This window comes from Juglans regia, chromosome 4, assembly GCF_001411555.2.
Source record: "Juglans regia cultivar Chandler chromosome 4, Walnut 2.0, whole genome shotgun sequence".
NCBI lineage: Eukaryota > Viridiplantae > Streptophyta > Magnoliopsida > Fagales > Juglandaceae > Juglans > Juglans regia.
In genome coordinates this window covers 6,155,385-6,178,896 of record NC_049904.1, presented here as the reverse complement: position 1 = coordinate 6,178,896, position 23,512 = coordinate 6,155,385, and the positions used below count along the sequence as shown (strand labels likewise).

Genomic DNA, 23,512 nt, shown 5'->3' with positions numbered 1-23,512 from the left:
CATGATAAAGAAGAACTGTTTCGACTCCTAGAAACAGATTCATCCTCATCATCGGAGATTCTGGAGTATAGTTCTAGTGATTCAGATTATCACTCTGAACCTACAACTCCTGATCCCTCTGACTTAAAGCTAGGTTGCAATTGTAATTCCACTTGTTGTAAGCCTCCTAGTAAGACAATCAATGTCTTAACTAAGGCTGAAGAACAGGAAAATCTTTTGCTAACCTTGATTTCCCAAATTACTAATCCTGAGCTTAAAGAAGAATATCTTCTAAAGCTAAAGAAGGTAATGGTTCGTAAGGATCCAGAACCCTCTAATCAAAGGGTTAATTTTCAAGAAACCTTGGAAAGATTTTCAAAGAAAAAACCCAAGGATATTTCTGTTTCAGATTTACAATTTGAAATAAATTCTGTCAAAAAAGAAATTCTAGATCTCAGATCTGAAATAAACAACCTCAAGTCTGAGAACGAAGTTTTAAGACAAGAATTTTTATTAATCAAGATTGACAAACAACTTGATCAAGACATTCCATCTGACAATGAGCAGACCGAGGCTGGTTCTAGTCAACAGGATTTACCTGCCGACAACCAGATCTGTTTAATTCGTCATACCATCCCTCCCAAATGGTTTTCTCGAGTTAATATTATTGTTGCTCATGATTTCCAATTTTCTGTTGTTGCTATGATTGATTCCGGATCAGACTTGAATTGCATTCAAGAAGGACTCATTCCTAGCAAGTATTTTGAAAAATCAACCGAAAGGTTATTCTCAGCAAATGGCTCAAAGATGACCATTAATTATGAGCTCAATAATGCTCATGTTTGCCAGGATAATATTTGTTTTCGGATTCCCTCTGTTTTAGTCAAAAACATGTCTGACAAAGTGATTTTGGGAATCCCTTTTATCTCTTCTTTATATCCTTGTAAATCTCACATTGCTTAAAGATGACTATTGTATTGCCTTGGCCTCCTATATAAAGATTGGCCTAGGAGGCCAAAGCAATCCAATGACTTGAATATAATTTTAAGTCTTTTATAAATTGTGTATATCTATATACAATATATTTATTTAATATATATAAATAAAAAAAATTTTAATGTGGGGCGGGGGCGGGGGCGGGGGCGGGGCAGGTCCCCGCTGGGGTCATCCCGCCCCCCGCCCCCGCTATGCCCTCTCTATGCGGGGCGGGGCGGAAGCCGGGCGGGGCAGCGGGGGCGGGGCCCCGCTGCCCACCCCTACTCTAAAGACAAAAGCACACTGGATGTTTGTGAAAAAGTCTCACTCACCGACGACCATAGTTGTAAAGTTAGCATGGTTGCTTTGGTAGCCGTTGAGTGTGATTCGGTTGCATTTATGTGCAGCACTTATAATTATGCATAATGGATACAAAAATGCTACATCCACTGAATGTTGGGTCACGTCTCTACATTAATGGCGTCTCCAGAAACAAATGCTCTTCCTCTTGTTTCTCCCTCCATAGTCACAGCAGCAACACATTCCGTGACATTAAAACTTGCCATTGAAAATTACCTTCTAGGAAGGCACAAATCGTTCCCTTCTTAAGAGGTCACCAACTGTTTGGATATGTAGATGGCACCTTGCCCATACCTCCAGCTACCCTTGATGATAAAACTTTGCATTCTAACTGTTTGTGAAAACGTTTTACAGAAAACAGAGAGCAACAATTACTGGAAATCCTTCTTCATTTCATTGTATATTTACAATCAGAATATACCTTTTTTTTTTATTGACAAGTAATAACAAACTCTGAATATTCCTTCTAATCATACTATGACACCTGTCCACAAGTTGTTACAAAACAATGTCCTAGAATTCTACAGAATCATTCTGCTGAGCTGTGCTCCTCTCCACTATCGTTTGAGGAGCAAGCTGTGCAAAAGCTGTCGGCCATGTGGCAAAACAGAGATCAGCACTTTTGTGAATACGTGAGCTTTATATTAATGTCAAAAGCCTTTATTGACAAAGTCCATAATTTAGATATTTGGTACAACTACAAACTGAGATTGGCTTTGTTTTGATTACATAAAATAAAATTATCTTATCTTATTTTATATCATTATTATAATTTTTTTAAATTTTTATACAAAATATAATAAATAATTCTATATTTTCAAATTTCAAAATAAAAATTATATTAGAATAATATTTTATTCAACTTTCAATAAAATATCTTATCTCATCTCGTTTGAACTGCATAACCAAACACGTTTAATTACTTCTGAGTTCTACAGGGAAGACCAGTTCCACCATCTAAACTGGGAGAAGGGAAAGTGGTTTTAGAAATAGAGTTATTATATTCTCAAGTAGGTGTGTAGAGTTATTATATTCTCAAGTAGTTGAGTAGAGAATATAATTTTCATTATTTAAATGATAAAATTTGATTTGTAATATTCAATTTTTAAAACTTCACTTCTAAATTAAATTATATCTTATAAACACTTTATTAAATAAGTTATCTATACTGACTTATAAATAAAATTTTCATCAGATATATAGAAATTTTGGTGAGATACCCTTGTGTTATAGTCTATTTTGATATAACATTTTACGCATTTATTAGAAATAGGATTATCTGCCCATTTTCTGTTCATCACAGGTAACAGAAACTACGTAGACCAATAATAATAATAATAAAACAAGAGATGATATATAGATTGGCCTATCAAGATATTGCAAAGAAGTCATCCATTTTTGTATTCATATTAAAGGTCAAAATTGGACAATGGTGCAATGTGTAAATTTAGTGTAGTTGAAGGGTGCAATATGCTAATTTCAGTAGTTTGTGGGGTAAAAAGAAAAAAAAAAGGGGAAAATTTGAGAGGGTAATTGAAGAGGAAAGACAGTTAGTTGTATAAAATTGAAGATCTTTGACCATGGTGAAAGACACAAACATGGTACTAGATCTACCAAATCGTTAATATCTTTCCTATAAAGGAAAGGAACACTTAAAACAAGGTCCACCTACAACCTGAATTAGGTATCCAATGGCTCCTGTGGTTGGATTGATGTGCATTATATTATTGTGTGGATCCAGAAATGGTCGGGCATGCATTTTTTGACCTTTGAAGCTTGAAGGATCCTTTTGAGTAATCGATGAGGATTCAACATTAATATTATTTATAACACTCATCATTCTATAAAACCTTATAAACATGTTACACATTTTTCATATCAAATCAAAATTGTCACGACGGCTAGCCGACACAGAAACTCTTGAGTTGGCGTGAACGGCGATGGTAAAATGGCAACAGTGTGATATTGACCGTATCAATACACGTCAGTTTATAAAGGTTAATCTTCGCTAAAACATGTTTATGAACTCAATGGTTTCCTCAGTAAATTCAAACTACCCGTGCCCACAGGCTCCCAAGAGTGATGAAACTTCTTTATCTCAATTAAAATTAAAGAAATTCTCCTAATTTCATTTGAAATATACAATATTTTCTCAATATTATTATCTTATTATCTTGTTTTCATTGTTGTTATTATTATTACCGAGATAAAGGAATGTGCAGCTTATAATTTATAGAAGAATCAATAGCCCATCCTTCTTAATTAATATAAAAAGAAGAGTTACAGACTCTATCACGTTTATTCCCTGTTGCTTTCCAAATTACGAAGATCTACATATAATATATATTTATATATATATATATATATACTTGACTTTGACGGTCAAGACAATGAAATTTAGTTCAGGATTGGCCGATTGTGGTTTTTTTTTTTTTTTTTTTCAATTATGTCGGCAACCTTCCCAAGACAGTCCCTCCGAATCCACCACTGCAAAATGAATACACCCCTGCAAAATAAATCTCGATCTCTCACATCACCCTCAAAAATTTTTCTACGTAAAATTGATTAAATCGTTAACTTTTCGTAGAAAGATATGATTCCAAATGATTATTTATACTCAAAGTGTTGAATCTTGGATCAAAAGAGTAATACCCCAAGACTAAAGCCTTCACTACTTGAACCTACTCCTTATTTATATATATATATATATATATATATATAAAAAGAAATAGTACTTACAGTTATAAGTGTTCAAGATCGCTTCCAATTCTCTAAAGTAATTTAATTTGTAGCTATTGATTAATCACTATTACTAATATCAAACCCATTTAGATTATGAATAGTAATTCGTGCAGAAATCAAATTAATCTGTTCTATTTCATTCAAGAATGACTGCTCTGTACTTATCCAGAAAAAAGAAAAAAGAAAAAGGACTGCTCTGTAATCATATTAGAAGAAAAAAATTCAATCGAATATAAATGAAATGACTACTTACATAGTTCACAAGATCATTATCTCCAGAAGATCAAGGTCAAGAAAACAATTTTGCTGCAGAAATCTCAGCTCCAATTGTAAAGGCCTCTTCAAACACAGCCATTGTTGGTCTTATCTAAACAAAACAACACACGAAAACTGCTTTTGGGACAAGTTGCCTGGTGCTTGATGTGGCTAAAACCCCGGTCCCCAGTGGAAAGTGTAATCTCTGATTGGAGTTTGAACAATTAAGCTTCTAGCGCAAAAAGACACATTCCCATTTTCTTGTTCCTCATTAAATGCTCCAATTTGCAAGGATTTTGCTGCTTCATCGGCCAACATTGGCTGAGCTCCCCATGGTTGTCCCAAAAGAGGAACTTGAGCGCTCAGATAAAGGGGTTTGGCGCATTCTGATATTCATGAAATCAGCAATAAGTCCAGGTTCCGAAATCTTGACATTTTTCATGTCCATTTCATTGTTCAACATCTTAACAACCATTGACATTCGTGGCCGGTGCTTTACGGTTTCCTGAGCACAAAGTAGGCCAACCTTGAAGAATCGGACAGCTTCTTCCTCCGGGAAATTCATCTTAAGGGTCGGATCCACCAAGTTTACAAGCTCTTTAGCCTTGTAGGATTCCCATACCTGCAAATTCTCACACACAAAATAGCTTCATGTGAACCGTATGATAGCAGCCGTTTGAAAAAGGATTCTCCTGAGGATAAATATACAGTTTGAAAATGATGTATCAACAACTCTGATTTGATTTGTTACCTTCTGAACTAGGAACTGTTCCCCATAGCCCAGGCCAAAATCCACGACTGGCCGCCCGCTGACAATTTCCAAGAGCAGCACCCCGAAGCTGTAGACATCTGATTTTCGAGTCAAATGTCCGCTGATGGCATATTCTGGAGCCAGATAGCCTCTTTTGCATTTGTGAAAGCAAGAAAACCCCACATTAGTTTTCCCATTTCAACAAAGATAAATCCAAAGAGATTTCACATGAGGGTTGGTACTGCTGTGTAGAATTAGATGATCAGATTTCACTTACAATGTTCCGGCAACACGAGTACTAACATGGGTATTGCTGTCGGAAAGCAGCTTTGCGAGCCCGAAATCTGAAACTTTTGGGGTAAAATTTCTGTCAAGAAGTATGTTGCTGGCCTTGATATCTCTATGGATAATGCGGGGTTGAACCTCCTCAAGGAGAAAGGCAAGTGCACGAGCCACTCCTAAAGCAACATCCCGCCTTGCTTCCCAACTAAATCTCAACCTGTTCTGCTCTCCGCCTATCAATCAAGAACACGAAACAATAACATATACAGTTTGTCTACAAGGAATTTCTGATAACACCCAAAAAAATTCCGTCCATGATAAGAGCTGTATCAGTGGCGGATAAAGGAACAACAAAGATGTGCTCTCACCAAGAAAGGTGTGGGCAAGGCTGTTGTTTTCCATGTAATCGTAGACTACGTATCTATTAGCTCCATCAACACAACAGCCTCGAAGGGTAACAAGATTCTCGTGTCTGATGTCGGAAAGTGACGCTATTTCAGCTATAAACTCTCTCTCGCCTCGCATCGAGTCGAGTTCGATGGACAGAACTTTTACAGCCACAAGGGAGCCATCTCGCAGCCGGCCCTTTAAAGTCAAACCAAACAGCCTTAGGCTCTGTACTAAAGTTTTATGCCCATTTCTTCGGTAATTTTGAGAAGAAAACGATACTACTAACCTTGTAGACAGATCCAAAGCCGCCTTCTCCAATCTTGGTCGAGGGATGGAAGCCATTGGTGGCAGATTTAAGTTCGTTGCAATTGAACACGCGGAAATTCTCTAGACTTTGTTCATCTAGATTTGTTGGGTATGAGCAGAAAGCAATTTAGAACTCAATCAAAGAGAAAAACAAATGGATAAAAGAAAGGCAATCAAAAAACATGTTTGGTTGTTATCAAAGGAAAAGAAAACATGTCCGATTGTTCATACCGTGTCTGCTGTTGTCCGTTGCTGATACTAAAGAGAAGCAATTTATGCAAGGGATCTTCATGCTGTAGTAATTCAACAAAATTCTTCTTTTAAGTCTTGAAAGATGGTCTAATCTGCAAGCATTCGGAGCGCTCAAAAAGAATAAGCAAATTGGAGGAAAGTAAAACCCAGATTGGAGACGCCAGAACACACCATGGCTGTATATACTATATTTTAAGATCCGGATATGACCTCTCCCTGTCCCCTTCTGCCTCTCTATCTGAACAAGTTCCTGTGCATTGGACTTTGAAACTTTCTATTTTTTTTCTTTCTTTCTTTCCGAGTTTTTAATTAGCCAACTTGACTAATGATCCTTTTATTGTTATTATTGGCACCAAAAAAAGTTTAACATTAAATTACAAACATGATAGTACGGACTATGGAGTATGAATAACTTGGTGGATTTAGAATAGTACGTATGTACTGTCAATTAATTTTAACTAATCTCAATTTATTATTATAATTTTTTTAAATTTTAATATAAAATATAATAAATAATTTAATTTTTTAATCTCAATTTATCTTATTTAATTATTATAATTTTTTCATCTCAACTAACTATTCAAACCTCATCGTAAATCAACGTAATATCATTTTTCTTTCTCTTACTTCGGTCTGATTTGAATAATAAAATTATCTAAATTCATATCATTTAATTTCTAAACTTTTAAACAAAATATAATAAATAATTTAACTTTTTCAAATCTTAAAATAAAAATAATATTAAAAAATAATATTTAATTCAATTTTCATCTCATCTCAACTCACTATCCAAACTAAACTTTAACATACTCAACTCAACTAATTTCATGCGATTATTTTGATTTATTTTATAAAAAAATTAATTTTATAATATCATATATTACATCAAATTACATTAGCTTATAAATTTTATAAATTCTTTATAATCATTGTTTTAAAATAGAAGCTATCTTTTGACTAAAACATTTTTCTTTCATAAAGCCTATAAATCAATCTACCACCTATTTCCCTGAAAAGTTTATCATAAAATATTCAAAAGAAAAATTTTATTTTTCATTTTCATACACAACATATTACATTTTTTTTTTCTTTTACCAAATATATGATAGATGAATGATGAGTAGAAAAATTTAATTAGTTTAAAAAGAATAAAAATAAAAAAGTTTTTAAAAAATTAAAAATAAAAAAAATATAATATATAGTATATAGAGATGATGAATAGTAAAATTTATTATAAAATATATTTTATTGTAAAGTTAATATATAATGAATAGCAAAGCTTGTTAAAGAATATTTGTTTTATAAATAAATTTATTAAAATATTTATAAATTAATGAAATTTGATATAATATATCATTTTATAAAATATATTTTGTTATAAAGTAAATTTGGCATTTTACATTATTAGGTCAATTTGAAATACTAAAGATAAATCAAACTGACTTCTGGTCGGTCCAAAAATAATAACAAAATTCATTTTATTCCATAGAAATAAATTTACAAATTGTACGATTTCATATGATATTTTATATTTATTTTATAATAAAAGTAGTTTTATAATTTAACATATTAAATTAAATTACATCAATTTATAAATTTATTTTTATAAGATTTTATAATTAAAACATTTATTATTGAGGGGAATTATAATATTAATAGGTTGGAATTGACCAAATAAATAAATAAAAAAAGCACATATTAAAATAAGAGAATATATATTGATTTGTGTTGGCGGTGGATTCAGGCAAAAAATCAAGAGGCAAGTTGAATTAATTGGCCAAAGATTGTTTATACAACTGATCATTGCTATGTTGTTCCCGCCGCGTGAGTTCTCCAAAAGGGAAAACCACGTCAAATGTCTGATAAAATTAAATTATATTAAATTAAATTAAAAAAAGAAAAAAGGACTGTTTGCCGATGATCAAGTCAATATTTCAGACTTTCGGCTCAGGTATTCATAATAGAAGAAGTTGCGGGGATTTCCTCTGATTATGAAAGACGGCATAAGGACAAGGTCTGCTTCGTTCATACAACAAACAAAACAAATAGTCTATTTGTCTATGAATATTTTCACCATATCCTATTATATCTGTTAATCTGTATCATTAATTTTGCCTATTTAATATGACGTTATGAGGTGCATGTGAATTATTAAAAAAAAAATTAAAATCACAAACATAAAAGGGTCGGGGGAATTTAGCATCGTTTGGTTATGCAGTTCAAATAGATGAGATGAGATGAGATGTTTTGTTGAAAGTTGAATAAAATATTGTTATAATATTATTTTTATTTTAGAATTAAAAAAAATTGAATTATTTATTATATTTTGTATGCAAGTTTGAGAAAATTGTAATGATTATATGAGATGAGATAGTTTGACTTTAGGAAATGTTTGGAAAAAGTTTTTCATCTCATCCAATCTCATTGCATCTCATCTTATTTTATTCTCAAATATAATTTAAATACAAAAGTTTTCAAACTAATTATTACAACTTTTTCAAACTTTTAAATAAAAATAAAAAATAATTCAATTTTTTTAAATTTTAAAATTAAAATAATATTTTAACTTTATAATATTTTTCATTCAATTTTTTCTCTCTAATTTTCTAAAATCTAATAAATATTCAATTCAAACTATCTCATTATTATTCACAAATAATTTTATTACTATTCATAAAATTCTCATATCATTTCATCTTATTTTCTAAACTTTTCTAGTCTTTCTCTTTTTGTGTTTTTAGGTGTCATTTTGTTTGAAATATATATTTTTAAAACTCTTTAATAAGCTATGTGTAGTTTCAAGTTAAAAGAAAAAATAAATGGTATAAATTAAAGAGCATTACTCCTAGAATATATATATATATGCTTCATAAGCCCTTTGATCTTCTCTCTTATGACTTTGTAAATAGGTTACAATCTTTTATTTATGAATAATACTATTATACCGTCCTATTTTATCTATATATTTTAATTGTTTATGTAAAATATATTAAAAAAATAAAAAAATAAAATTTATATTAATGGGACGCCGGCACTACGCTTTATTTATAAGTTGGTATAAAAGAGTCAAAGACACGTCTTTTACGGAATTGATGACTCGATGAGATAGAATTTGATTTGTAACGTAGATTTAGAATTCAATTACAAATCAAATCAAATCAAATCGTGGGCCCGTGGCAATAGATTAAGGTCCTCTTTCCCTCCATTTCCGGTGCTTTTACTTTAGTCGAGGTGTGACAGTGCAATACGACTACAACTATGATTTGCTTGTTAGAAGAATTCTCTAGATTTCTTAATCCATTGTTGGCAGAAAATTTTACTATTATTTTCAAATTGAATGGTATATATTTTACACCACCGCATTTAATTACATATTATGATTCCTTTTAAAAAAAAAAATACGTTTTATGGTATAGTTCAAAATTAAAAGCCTTTTCAATATCTAAGGACCTTAGACTAAGGTTTGCAGGGGCTGTTGTTGATTGAATAGGACTGATACAATTATGATTGGCGGTCTAGATATCACAACATTAATAAATTTGATGTGGACCGTCACTTAATAGTTAATAGACTTTCAAAAGACTTTAATACATCTTTACATTTAAATTATAAGTCTTTTCCACCTTATACTCTACGATTTAGAGTGGAAATATGTAACTAGCAGTCTGCTCGGAATGTTCAAGGAGCGTAACGCCCTATCTTTGAGAATCTTTGTGGTCGTAGAAATATTTCATCCATGACTAGTTTAGAGGGTTGGGAGGCACACCCGATGTTTTCTGAAATCGTTGTCTTGTTTTTGGTTTAAATTAAATGACGTCGTTTTGAGATTAGGTTTAACCATTTAACTTAAAGCTAACCCTCCCTCCCCATCCCCTCACCCTACGCCATCTTTTTCTTTCTTTTTCCTCTCTTTTCTCACTAGCTCTCTCAATCTCTCTCCCAACCCCTCCCCCCATCAATGTCTCACTCCCTTTCACCAACGTGGGGGGACACTTGTCCTTTTCTTCTTGGTTCTTCTTCCACTTTTTCTTCTCCTCCTTCTTGAAGTACGGGTGGCCATGGATTTATAAAATGAACCCACTTGTGACTGTGAGTTTGTGTAGAGATCCACGACTATTCGTGACCATTTTTTATTTTTTAGATCTATTGTGTTTTTTTTTATTTGTTATTGATGGATGTGGATTTGTTGTTATTTTCTGAATTTTTTTTGGTATTTTTCGGTTGTCTTTCGCCATGGGTGGGTGAGGTGGAAGTGATGGTGGTGGGGGCTATTTTGCCCCTTGGCATCCAGACAAGGCTCTGGCCCACCGGGGGCGGTGTAGGGGTACGGTGGTCCTCCCCCCCATCTGGGGAGTGGGTAATGCCTTAAAGAAGAATAACACTGTTATTGGAAGAATTCTGAACTCAAATTTTATTGATGTACAAGGTAAGTATTTTATACATGAATTTTGACCATTCTATCTATGGAAGGTAGTAACATAAATCTACAGCATTTACAAGTAAATAATTGCAGAAAATTAAAGCATTACAACCAAATCAGAAATTGATGCTAGAATCATGTGCGCACAGATCTTGCTGATTGACTCTAAGTTGTTTGTGAGTTGTCTTCCTTAATACGCCCCCGCAAGAACGGGCTACCATCAGCAAGTCTGATCTTGTTTTTGAGTTGATCTTTTTTTGACGCGAGAGTGGTTTTGTTAACAAGTCTGCTAGCTGATCATTTGTATGGACATGCCGAACTTGAAGAACATTTTTTTGAACCAAATCTCTCACAAAATGAAGATCTATTTGAATATGTTTCATTCTTGAATGGTGAACCGGATTGAAGCTTAGGTGTGTTGCACCTAAATTATCACAAAGCAGTAGAGGAGACTTTTCAAGAGTAAGCTTCAGTTCTTGGAAAAGTGAAAGAATCCACATTAATTCAGATGCTGCAGTGGCCAGCGCTTGATATTCGGCTTCCGTGGATGACCTTGCAATGGCTCTTTGTTTCTTGGAGCTCCACGAAATTGGATTCGTGCCAAGTAAAATAAGATATGCTAAAGTAGAGCTTCTATTATCTAAATTTCCTGCCCAATCCGCATTAGTAAAGCATGTGAGCTCAGGACATATGTTTTTATGAATGGTTATTCCATTAAAAATGGTGTTTTTCAAGTATCGAAGCAATTTTTTTGTGGCTGTCCAGTGAGTCATTGTGGGCCGATGCATGAACTGAGATAACTTATTGACAGCAAAGCTAATGTCGGGTCTAGTTAGAGAAAGATACTGTAATGCTCCAATGACACGACGATATTCTGTAGAATCCACAGTGGGGGTTCCATCATCTAATTTCAAAGAAACCGAAGTGGAGAGGGGAGTGGTAACATCCTTAGCTCCATCCATGTTTTTGTTTTGCCAAAAGATCGCGGATGTACTTGTATTGAGTTAAGAACAAACCATGAGGAGTAGGAATAACCTCAATGCCGAGGAAGAAGTGCAGGGGTCCCATGTCCTTGATGGAGAATTGTTGTCCAAGTTGAGTGATAATGCTTTCCACAAATTTTGAATCATTCTCTATGACAACCAAGTTATCAACATATACCAAGCAGTAGACTATTATGAAACCAGCACTATATACAAACAAGGAGCATTTACAAAACCAAACGCAACCAGTGCTTGTTTAAGAGTTGAATACCAAGCACGTGGTGCTTGTTTAAGACCATATGTAGCCTTCTTAAGACAACAAACATGGTTTGATTTTTCTGGATCTCGAAATCCGGCTGGCTGTTTTAGGTAGACTGTTTCTGTAAGATATCCATGCAAAAATGCCTTATTCACGTCCAATTGTCTCATTGACCAGCCCTGCATAACAACAAGAGACAACACAGTGTGAATGGTAACAGGTTTCACTATTGGACTAAAAGTCTCTTTGTAGTCCAGACCCGGTCTTTGATTGAACCATTTCGCAACTAACCGTGCTTTATACTTATCTATAGATCCATCAACCAATCTTTTGATCCAAAAAACCTATTTGCACCCAATAATGTTACATCCTTTTGGAGTGAGTGCTAACTGTCATGTACCATGGCGCATGAGAGTTGTTAGCTCTGAGGACATAGCATCTCGCCAACACGGATCAGAGAGAGCTTCACTCACAGTGTTGGGTTCCAGGGACAGTGGAAGCGAATGCTTTGTGACAAGAAATGATTTTTTTGATCTACAGATATTATTCATTGACCAAGTCACCATAGTATGCGATCGTGGCACAAGGGAATCAGAATTTAAGGGCACATTTGGAAGAGAGACTTCATTCAAAACCGAAGAGGATGGTTGAGAAACACATACCTGGTGAGGAATCGGTGGAGGAGAAGTCTCCATCAATGGTGCCAAAGAAGAAGGAGTACCCAATGCTGGAGAGACAACTGCTGGCACGGACTGAGCTTGGGGTGTCAGCAGAGTGAGTTGCATGAGTGGTTCAATGGGAGAAGAAGAAATAGGACCTGGGATCGCACTCGGTTTAGGGCTCAATTTAGAAAAAGGAAATTTCCCTTCATCAAACAAAACATACCTTACTAGTTAAACCATGAAAATGAAAGGGTTGACAAAGAACTTTATTTTGAGAACGTGCATTGCATAAAGCATTATTGTCAGTTTTATTGGTAGGTAATGAAAAAGCATGAATTAAATGATTGACAATTTTAGAAGATGGATGACCAAGTCTTTTGTGCCATCCATCTTTGGAGATACGTTCATGAACATAAGCAACGACATTTTTGGAAGCCATAGCTAACTTCTCCGGTAAAGGGTATACACCATCTTCACATGCGCCTTTGAGGAGCGTCGCCCCCGTGATTCGATCATTCACCAAAAAATAAGATGAATGAAATTCAAGATAAATATCATTTTGCTTAGTGAAATGATGAGCAGAGATCAATTTTTTTTTTATTGTTGGAACACATAAGGTATCTTTAAGATGAAAGATACGATTAGAGGATTTAAAAGATAATAAACCAACATGAGATACAGGCAAACTTGATCCATCTCCAATTACCACTTCATCAATATCATCATATTCAGAGTGTATTGAAAGATTGGAAAGATCAATCATCATGTTATGAGATGCTGCTGAATCAACTGGCCATTTTTTATCACTATTTTTAGAGGACGCTGCACAATTGACAGTAAATTCACTGGACCCAAGTTTGAAGCAACTTTTTGCTGTGTTGCCCACCTGGTCGCATAGTTGGCATTTAGGCTTGAATTTGCAAGGCCCAGAATTGGAAGTCCACTTCTTTTTGTTGTAACGGGTTTTGCTAGAAGAGTTTGAAGAACACTGATTGTCATTGTTGTTCAGTCCCCCATGCCGATGCGAATAATTTCCAGTAGCAACTAAGTGTTGGGCAGAGTTGGTTTCCATTCTCCGAAGATAGTTTTCATGGCCAACAAGCAAATCATGTAATTCCTCAAAATTTTAATGAAGTTTCTCAAGCATGGATTGGAGCAGCTATCTCTCGAAATTCTGTTCCCAACCCATTTAAGATGTACAGGGTCAAATCGTCATCCGAGATAGAATGATCGATTAGTGCAAGTTCATCTGCAATTATCTTAATTGCATGGAGGAACTCAGTAACTGAACGGCTGCCGCGAGTTTGCAACGTGAGGTCCTCTTTGAGTTGCATTGCACGCATTCAAGATTTTCCCGCATAGAGTTAGGTGAGTGCTGTCCAAGCTTGGTGAGATGTTTTGCAGGATGCAAGAAGAGGTGTAATGGTAGTGGAAGTCGAGGCAAAGAGAGCATGAAGAATTGGGCTCTCCATTGGGGAAAGGTGGATGGAGTAAGTTTTTCGTTGATGGTAGTGGAAGCATTGATGCTGATAATCGGATGAGTAGAGGACTCAAGAATTGCAGCCATTTTTTCAAAAAAAAAAATAAATAAATAAATCTCATTAGAGACCGGCTCTTGATACCATAAAGAAGAATAACACTATTGTTGAAAGAATTTTGAACTCAAATTTTATTGATGTACAAGATAATTAGTATTTTATACATGAATTTTGAGCATTCTTTCTATGGAAGGTAGTAACGTAAATCTACAGCATTTACAAGTAAATAATTGTAGAAAATTAAAACATTACAACCAAATCAGAAACTGATGCTAGAATCATGTGCGCACAGATCTTGCTGATTGACTCTTTGTGAGTTGTCTTCCTTAATACACCCCCTACTAGGTGGTTATGGAGTAATTGGCTTGGTCCAAATGAGACTCGCACTAGCTAGTTGTAGAGCCTGCTGGTTCATTTTCAAAATATATTCGCTCTACGAAGTTATGAAGCATGCCAGCTCATTCTTAAAAGACACACGCACTAAGTAGTTGCCGAACGTACCCGGAAGCCCTTTCCTTGAGTTAACCCATTCTAGGTGGTGATTGTAGAGTCCATCAACTTGTTCTTCACGGACACCTGGACTTGGCAGTTGTAAAGACTTGATGCTCACTCTCAGAGAAAAGTTGCAGCCTTGCAGGAGGCTCTAGACTCGACACTTTTTCATGCCCCAGGCCCCCAAGGGGGGGCCTCAGGGGGCCACACCCTTGGTGAGAGTTGAGGATCCCGCGCTGCCACATCTATGCTACTGGCTTTAGCCATAAAGTATTACAAGCCCGGACAATGGGTCTCATATTAATGATGTATTTAATAATAAAAAATTGATTATTAGAGGTAATCTAAGCATCTTTCAAAGTCTCGTTTGTATTCATAATTCATCTCAACACATCTCAACGTATCTCATCTGATCATTATAATTTTTTTAAATTTTCCTATAAAATATAATAAACAATTCAACTTTTTCAAATTTTAAAATAATTTTTTTAAATTTTCATATAAAATATAATAAATAATTTAACTTTTATTCTACTATTTACAAACCATCTCAATCCATCTCAACTCATCTATGAATCCAAACGGCTCCTGTTCTTCAATACTTTATTCATGTGGTCAAAGCCCCTATTCTATTTTCAATATTCGGCAGACTTTTTGCTTACATGTAAAAAATGAATGACCAACATCAAATTAGTGGAAGTTTCTACAAACTTAATATTCCTTTTTTTTTTTTTCGATCGAGGTCTGTTTCTCTCTATAATAACTTATATATATATATATATATATATATATATATATATATATACACACACTCACACACAATACGTATTTATTTTATTTTAATTGAAGTTGTCATAAATATTGCGATTATGAGAAATTAAAAATCTTACACTATACACATCTACTTAGTTAATATATGATTTGTCATTTATATTTTTCTATCTTTATATTTAACTATGTGCGTTTAAATAGAAAAATAAAAATGACAAATTATATATTAGTAAGTGAATGTGTGTAGTGTAAGATTTGATTTGATATTTTTTTTATGATCAATATCAATATAATATATATATATATATATCTTTTTACATATATAAAGTATCTATCAAACGGATAAGAGATAGAAATTCTTATTTTAACATTTTTTTTTTTTCGTTAAAGTTAATGGTAACAATCCCGCCTTTTGTTCCTCTCTCTCTCCAACTTTTTTTGTGTGTGTGCACATAATGGCCTTGCAGGAAAAAAATAGAAAAGAATATAAAAAATATAATTTTATTAAAAAAAATGATAATCCCAAGATTTTTAATTAATACTGTTTTGAAGATCATTTGGTTAAAACACTGCAATAAAATATTTTGATATCAATATTATTTTGATATAGCTTACATATAAATAAATAAATTATATATGTATAAATTATATTTCAAAATAATGCCAATGCAAGTCTTGAAAAATTAAAACACATATTTATAAAACTCAATAATACTTCTAAATTCTCAATCAAATTATTAAAAAAAAAAAAATCAGTTATTTTCATCACGAAAATGAGAGTAGGGTTTAATTTTTAATTCTCTAGAAAATATAATTAAAAAAAAGTTAAGAAAATAGTTTTAAGATGTGAAAAATAGAGTGAAAATATAATACAGAGCCAAAATATATAGAAAAAATGAGAAATAAATCTCATTTGGCCCAAAACACGCCATTAAATACCATCAATGCAAATTCAATCATCTTATTAAAGAATTGATTGTAGTAATTAATTTGTTTGTTAAAATTCATTTGTAATATTCTATTAATTATATTATTTGTATAAAAGTTGAAACAATATCTTCTAAATTATATATGTCATCAACTATTTTTACAAATTTTATAAATAAATATATTATTTTTATAAAATAATTATTTAATCTAATTAGATAAACGTGTTTTGCACGTTACTTTGATGTACTATATATATTTATATATATATCAAGCACTAAAGTGGTGAGATTGCAGCGCAATTAAGGCCATGAATTCATGTACTCGATATTCCAGCTAGCAGCACTACACATGATGTCCATTAATATTTAGATCATATTTATAATTTATTAGCTTTATATATATATATATATATATATATATATATATAGCTCAACACCGTACAACGTCTATCCAAAATAGTTCATCGATCCCCACTATAGACGTTTCACCTTTTATTTCTTTGGCTCGGTGCATGACACCACTTACGTACGTTGCCACGATGCATGCTCGTCATGTGAATGATTTTAACATCTCTATGCAATTATAATGGATTCCGACGAGTCAGGATATCGGTTTGGTCGCTTAGTTACTATTATTCTGTCGGAAATAGAGATGTATATGACAGATCTTTTAGACTTAACTATTTAAAAATTTATCGTCTGAACTAGACCATATCAATTACGAAAGTGTACTGAGAAACTATTAACATTTGTAACTGATTTGTTTTAAGTCAAATTTATATGCCCTATATTATGAATGAAATGCGATCCTTCATTATAAAAAAATAATAATAATAATGGATTCCGACAACTAATCTATGCATCTTCGAAAATAATAAAAAAAAAATACAATGTTTGGGACAAAAAATGGTTTCGAAAACAAATGAATTTTGAAGTGATATTTTCGGAATAAAAGGGTTGATTAACTGAAATAAATCTAGAACATAATAGCTGGAAGATGTAACTCACAGCAAGCACAAAAAATCACCAAGAAAACGAGTGAAGCTCAAGGCTTTTATGGGCAAAACAGGGCACAACAAAAAAAGGTAAAACATAGCAATGAAAGACCAAACAAAAGGGAATGCAATGGGAAGAGATCTGCACGGTTTTACGAATCACAAGTATGAACCACGAAATTAAGAGAAAATACAACAATGGAGACTCACGGACAGACCTGCAAATAGAGAGAACAATAGATGAAAAATAAATGCTAAAGAGGAAGAGATTTGCACGGTTTTATAGTAAAAGAGAAACCAAAAGTTAAAGAGATGGAAATAAAACCATTACCAGTCGAAAATAGAGAAATGAGTGGTGGTGTTCGCTGACTTATAGAGGGTAAGAACCGAAAATAAGATGGAGAGGAAGAAGGAATGCAGCTGACGACATCCCAATGAAAAAAAGAGGAAAGAAACAACATAAAATGAACTAGGAGAAGCAGCAACCACACGAATTTAAGAAGGGGATGAAAACTGAAACAGAAAGGAGGTGGAGAAGCAACGGCGCATAGGAGAAGAAAAGAAGAGATGAAGAAGGGCCTAAGGGCTGGACCAAACGACACTGTTTGGGGGGATTTAGTGGGCTGGGTTGAAGGCTCACGAGTTGGGTTGCTGACCGAATGGGCTGGGCCCAAAAGAAAAATAAAACATACTCAAATAGGCCCACTCCGGAAAAAGAGGAGTCCAACAAAAGAAAAATGCACAATAAAAATAACTAAGAGCCAAATAAAAACACTATAACTCAATATTAATAAAATAAAATAAAATAATTAAAGTCCAACAATAAAATAAATTAAAGCAAAGAGCAATTTAAATGCAAACAATAATTCATATAAAAAAAGCACATCAAAATAAATTTTACAATTTAAAAATCATAAAATAAATCTAACGAGAAATCTGATAAATTTAAAACAAGACAACTAATATTTAAAATAATTAAAATAATCATTCAATTAAAATATTCTAAAAAACGAGATATCACACATACATTATGCATCAAATACCCAATTGATTAACTATCTTATATCATAATATATCGTTTATATTGCCAAGGTCCTTTACAAATAGGAGAATAAGGTTCGAACCCCTCACTCCTTATATAAAAAGATAATAATATAGTTTTTATATATTTTAAAAATTCATATACACATAGATTCATATTTACAAAAATACTAGTAAAATAAATTCTATTGATAAGAAGAAAATTTATTCTAATCATTTGAAACTCACAAGGTGTTATCATTATAAAGTTTAAAATAATTCTATAAAATTAATAAATATAAAGCTTATATATTTATAAAAACATATTCGAGTCAAACATCTTCAATAAATAAGCCAGGAAATGAAGTTTTATGTATTTTTACAAAAATTATAGGTTTCACTTGAATATGTTTAGATAGAAAATTTGTAGGTTTGGATAGTTGGGTCCTTATGTGGCCATCTCATAGTGGCTAGGCCATGGGATGGCAACCTGTTAGAATTCTCTTGTGTTGTTGATGAAATAGCCAGGGGTACAATGGTTGATGAATAGCTATGTTGTAATAAAGTGTGAATACAGGATGACAAGTGTTTGTGAAAAGGCTCATAAGAGTCACACTGTATTGATAAGGAATTTCTTCGAGAGAAATTCAACCTCCATACAATTCTAAGCTTTTCAAAAATTTCTAGATTCCTCCCCCTCTCAGTATGTTCCTCCCCTTCTGGTTGTTCCTTTTCGTAACAAACTCTCTTGAGAAATGATAAATTGACTCACAAATTGCCAAAGGAAATTAAAGTAGACCAAAACGCAGAGTTTGATGTCTTTAATCCCAACGTTGTGTATTACAAACTCACTAAACTACAGACTCATTAAAACAATATGTTCCTACACTACACTAAACTACAGACCACTTCTTCAGCAAAATGATCCGTTTTATTCAAGCTTTCATTACCCTTCAATAAGGCAAACAACACCGTTCCCAGTTTCCCTTCTTCACTTCCCTTTGCACGGTCTCATTTTAGTTCCCTTCACTTCAAACTTCATCTTCTTCCTTAGGTTTACTTCCAGCACTGACAAGTCCCTAACAATTTTCCTCCCTTCAAAGCACCTTGCTCACAAGGGTTTTGAGCCCTCAAAGAAGTTCCTAGCTGCTCTCCTCTTTTGGTTGCCCAACCCATTTTACAAATAATTCGGTAACGGCGCGATCTCCTTGCCTTTTCATATGGTGTTCTCGGATCTGTTCCAGCTTGGGTTGTGTCTCTCCTTGCTGATCTGTGGTAGGTAAAGTTGGAAACACTTGAATCTGGGTTTCCAACTTACGCTTGAGACAAGAAACGTGAAATGTCACATGGTTCCGGGAGGACTCAGGCAGCCTTAGGCGATACGCTACCGAACCTATCTTCTCTTCAATCTGGAATGACCCATAGTACCTGGAGGCCAACTTCATGTTATGCCTCAAAGCTAGGACTTTTTGTCGATAAAGTTGGAGCTTCAGGTAAACCCAATCTCCCTCATCAAACTCTCTTTATGTCCTTTGATTGTATGCGAAATGTTTCCTACGATGTTGGGCTTCTATTAGGTTCTGCTTTAACAAATTGATTACTTGATCTCTGCTACGTAATAGTAGGCCAACTGCTCCATTAGAGATGGTACCAGGAATGTAGGAAAGGAGGGTTGGGGGTGGGTAACCGTAAGTAGCTTCGAAGGGTGTCATCTTAGTAGCTATGTGGTAGGTCACGTTATACCACCACTTAGCTATAGTCAGCCACTGTGACCAAAGTTTGGGCTTAACCCCAACATAACACCTTTGATAACCTTTGATGCACTTGTTCACAGCTTCTGTTTAACCATCCATCTACGGGTGGTATGATGTATTGTAGTCTAATGAGGACTCGTGAGACTGGAATAAGGCCCTCCAAAATGAACTCAAAAAAATAGAATCCCTATCTAACACCACAAACCTAAGAAATTCATGGAGTTTGAACACCTGTTCCATAAACTTCTCAGCCACCACTTGGGCAATGTAGGGGTGAGCTAATGCCATGAAATGGGCATACTTAATGAAACGGTCCACAACCACAAAAATAACACTTAACCCTTTTGACAAAGGTAGTCCTTCAATGAAATCGAATGAAATGTCAAACCAGGGTTATTGTGGAATTTGTAGGGGTTGGAGGAGCCATGCGAGGTGTGAGATCTCATACTTCATAGATTGACAAATGTCACACTTCTTCACTAATTTTTTTATATCCCCTTTCATATCTCTCCAGTAAAAGTCCCGCTTAGCCCTATCATATGTCTTCAAATAACCTGAACGACCTGCCTGGGGATTATGGTGCACATATTGCAAAATCTTCTTTTTAAATTTCGAGTCAGGAGCCACAACAATTCTCCCCTTTTTTTATAATTAAACCCTGCTGTAATGAGAAGCCCTTAGGAACATTCTGGTTGGACTGTAGTTGTTGCAAGATTTCAATTAATTCAATGAACTCTTGGTAACTCTTTTTTTAACTCTTCAATTCATAATGGGGTGGGAAATGAAATTACGGTGTAAATGGAGGACTCCTCTAGCTCTTCTTCCCTTCTAGAAAGGGCATCGACCACCCTATTTTCCTTCCCCTTGAAGGGCATTCTTGGATGTGGCATAAGAACCTTCCTCTTAAAATGTCCATCAATATGTGGAAAGTTTGGAATATGGTCTTGAGTGTGAATCATCATCTTCGCCGTATTGGCATTCCTATTATTTCTCGTTGTGATTGTTGTGCTAAGGGTCACTATGAAGATCATAATCATGTTTTGTTTGCAGGTGATATTGCCAATGCGGTTTGGCGTTATTTTGGAGCTATCTTTGGTATTTCGATTGGCCGCAATTAGAAAGACACGGTGCAGACTTGGTTTCACTGTGCCAAAGCATTGTCTCAAGTTGGCATATTTGTGGGGATTATTCCGACTGTCCTTACTTGGAGAATCTGACATAGGTATTGTTTGGCGCGCATGGAGGGACGCTTTGAATCTGCCTCTGATAGTATTCATTTTGTTCGTCGGTGGATTAGCCTTATTTGACGTGATATGCATAATAGTTCTCACATTTCTTGTTTTGATTTACGGGTACTAGAGAGATTGAATGTCTAGCCTAAGCTCCCTCCCATATGACGATGCAAAGCTATTGCTTGGCAACGTCCACCAGCTGGTTGGGTTAAACTAAACACAGATGGTAGTAGTTTGGGTAACCCGGCACCTCAGGTGTGGGTGGGATTATTCGAAATGATCATGGTACTTTAATACATGCATTTTCTTCTTTCATTGGCACAGGTTCTAATAACCAGGCAGAGATTTTAGCTCTCTCCTTCACGGGCTCCAGGTTTGTAAATCTTTATCTATCAATTATGTGGAAATTGAACTTGATTCTATGACTGTCATTTCTTGGAGGAGAAGTAAAAGATGTGGGGTATGGTACCTAGATGATTTTTGGGAGGAAATTCTTGACATTATGAGTACCATGAATTATTCGGTTCATCATTTTTTCGTGAGGGAAATAAAGTTGCAGATCGGTTGGCGAAGCAAGAGGCTTCTGGTGTTGATTCGGTTTTTTTGCATTTGACGGAGACTCCCAGAGTGCTGCGAGGGTTTATTGGCATGGACTACTCTGGGATGCCTTCGCTTCGTTTTAGTTAGGTTCGGTTTTTTTATTTTGTTGTTTGTGTTTTATTGCTTTTGTTTTTACTTTGGTTTGGCCTTTTTTGCATGTTGGGCTTCTTTTTTGTAATTACCAAATGCTTGATTTGTAACCACGGTTTTTCTTCGTCACAAGTGAGAGTTATTAATAAAATTGAGGAAGGGTCGCTCTTGGACAGATGACCATAACTCTTTCTAAAAAATAAAAATAAATAACCCATTAATTTCGCCACCCATTTCTACTGTTTTTCTGTCTCCACCCATTGCTCAAGCAAGAATTTCAAAGCTTGTTGGTAAGTTTTAACTTCGAAAGACTGCCCAAGGAGAAAGGGTCTCCACTTTTGCACAGCCGTCACAAGAGCTAGCAACTCTTTTTCGTAGGTAGATAACAATAAGGCCTTCTCCTTAAGCACTCAACTCAAATATGCAATACGCTGTCCAGATTGCATCAACACGGCACCAAACCCTCTACCACATGCATCACACTTAATAGTGAATGGCTATCTGGCAGCCTTAACATTGGTGGTTGAGATACTGCCTTTTTTAGATCCTCAAACGCCTTTTTGGCCTCTAAATTCTATGAAAAGGAATTCTTTCTAAGCAATAAAGTGAAAGGGGCATCAATAAGACCATAGCTTCTTATGAACTTCCGATAATACCTCGTGAGCCCTAGGAATCCCCTAAGAGATTTCACATTCTTAGGCTCCAGCCATTTCAACATAGTAGCAATTTTAGAAATATCTGCCCTTATACCTTAAGCACTGATTACGTGACACAAACAATCAATTTCCCTTAATGTGAATCGACATTTGGACCTCTTAGCATACAAACAGTGTTGCTGCAGCATAGATAAAACCTGCCTTAGGTGTCCCACGTGCTCATCCCATGACCTGCTGTATACTAAAATGTCATAAAAAAATACGAGTACAAACTTTCGTAGATATGGTTTAAAAATGTCTTTCATCAACCCTTGGAAGATGGTCGGGGCATTGGTTAGGCCAAAAGGTATAACCAAAAACTCATAATGCCCTTCATGAGTCAGAAAGGTCATCTTGGGTATGTCCTTAGATACTACCTTGACTTGGTGATAATCCAACCTTAAATCAAGTTTGGAAAAAATCATTGAGCCAAATAATTCATCCAGCAATTCATTGATCACTGGAATAGGAAATTTCGCCTTCACATTTTCTTTATTTAATGCCCTGTAATCAACACAAAGCCTCCAACTTCCACCAGCCTTACAAACCAACAAAATCAAAGAAGAGAAAAGGCTGGAAGTGGGCCTTATCACTCCTGATTTCAGTAACATAGCCACTATTTTTTCAATATCTGTTTTTTGGTAATAGGAGTATCTACAGGGGTCTATTAGTGATGGGTTTGGTGCCTTCCTTAAGGGTTATTTGATGGTTGTGATTACGGGGTGGGGGCAACCCTTGTGGCTCATTAACAACTCCATGAAACTCTTCCAGCAACTATGT

The 23,512-nt window shown here is 34.6% G+C and overlaps 1 protein-coding gene across 1 annotated transcript; it reads right to left on the bottom strand.

The window, feature by feature from the left end:
* Nucleotides 1-4,190: 4,190 nt before the first annotated feature.
* LOC108981562 (putative serine/threonine-protein kinase) lies at nt 4,191-6,568 on the bottom strand. The gene is made up of 6 exons (XM_035689064.1): nt 6,272-6,568; nt 6,021-6,136; nt 5,713-5,929; nt 5,340-5,577; nt 5,063-5,213; nt 4,191-4,933 (listed from the first exon to the last, which is right to left on the bottom strand). Exons 1-6 carry the CDS (start codon nt 6,330-6,332, stop codon nt 4,616-4,618), a joined length of 1,101 nt encoding a protein of 366 aa, XP_035544957.1. The 5' UTR covers nt 6,333-6,568; the 3' UTR covers nt 4,191-4,615.
* Between the last annotated feature and the right edge of the window lie 16,944 nt (nt 6,569-23,512).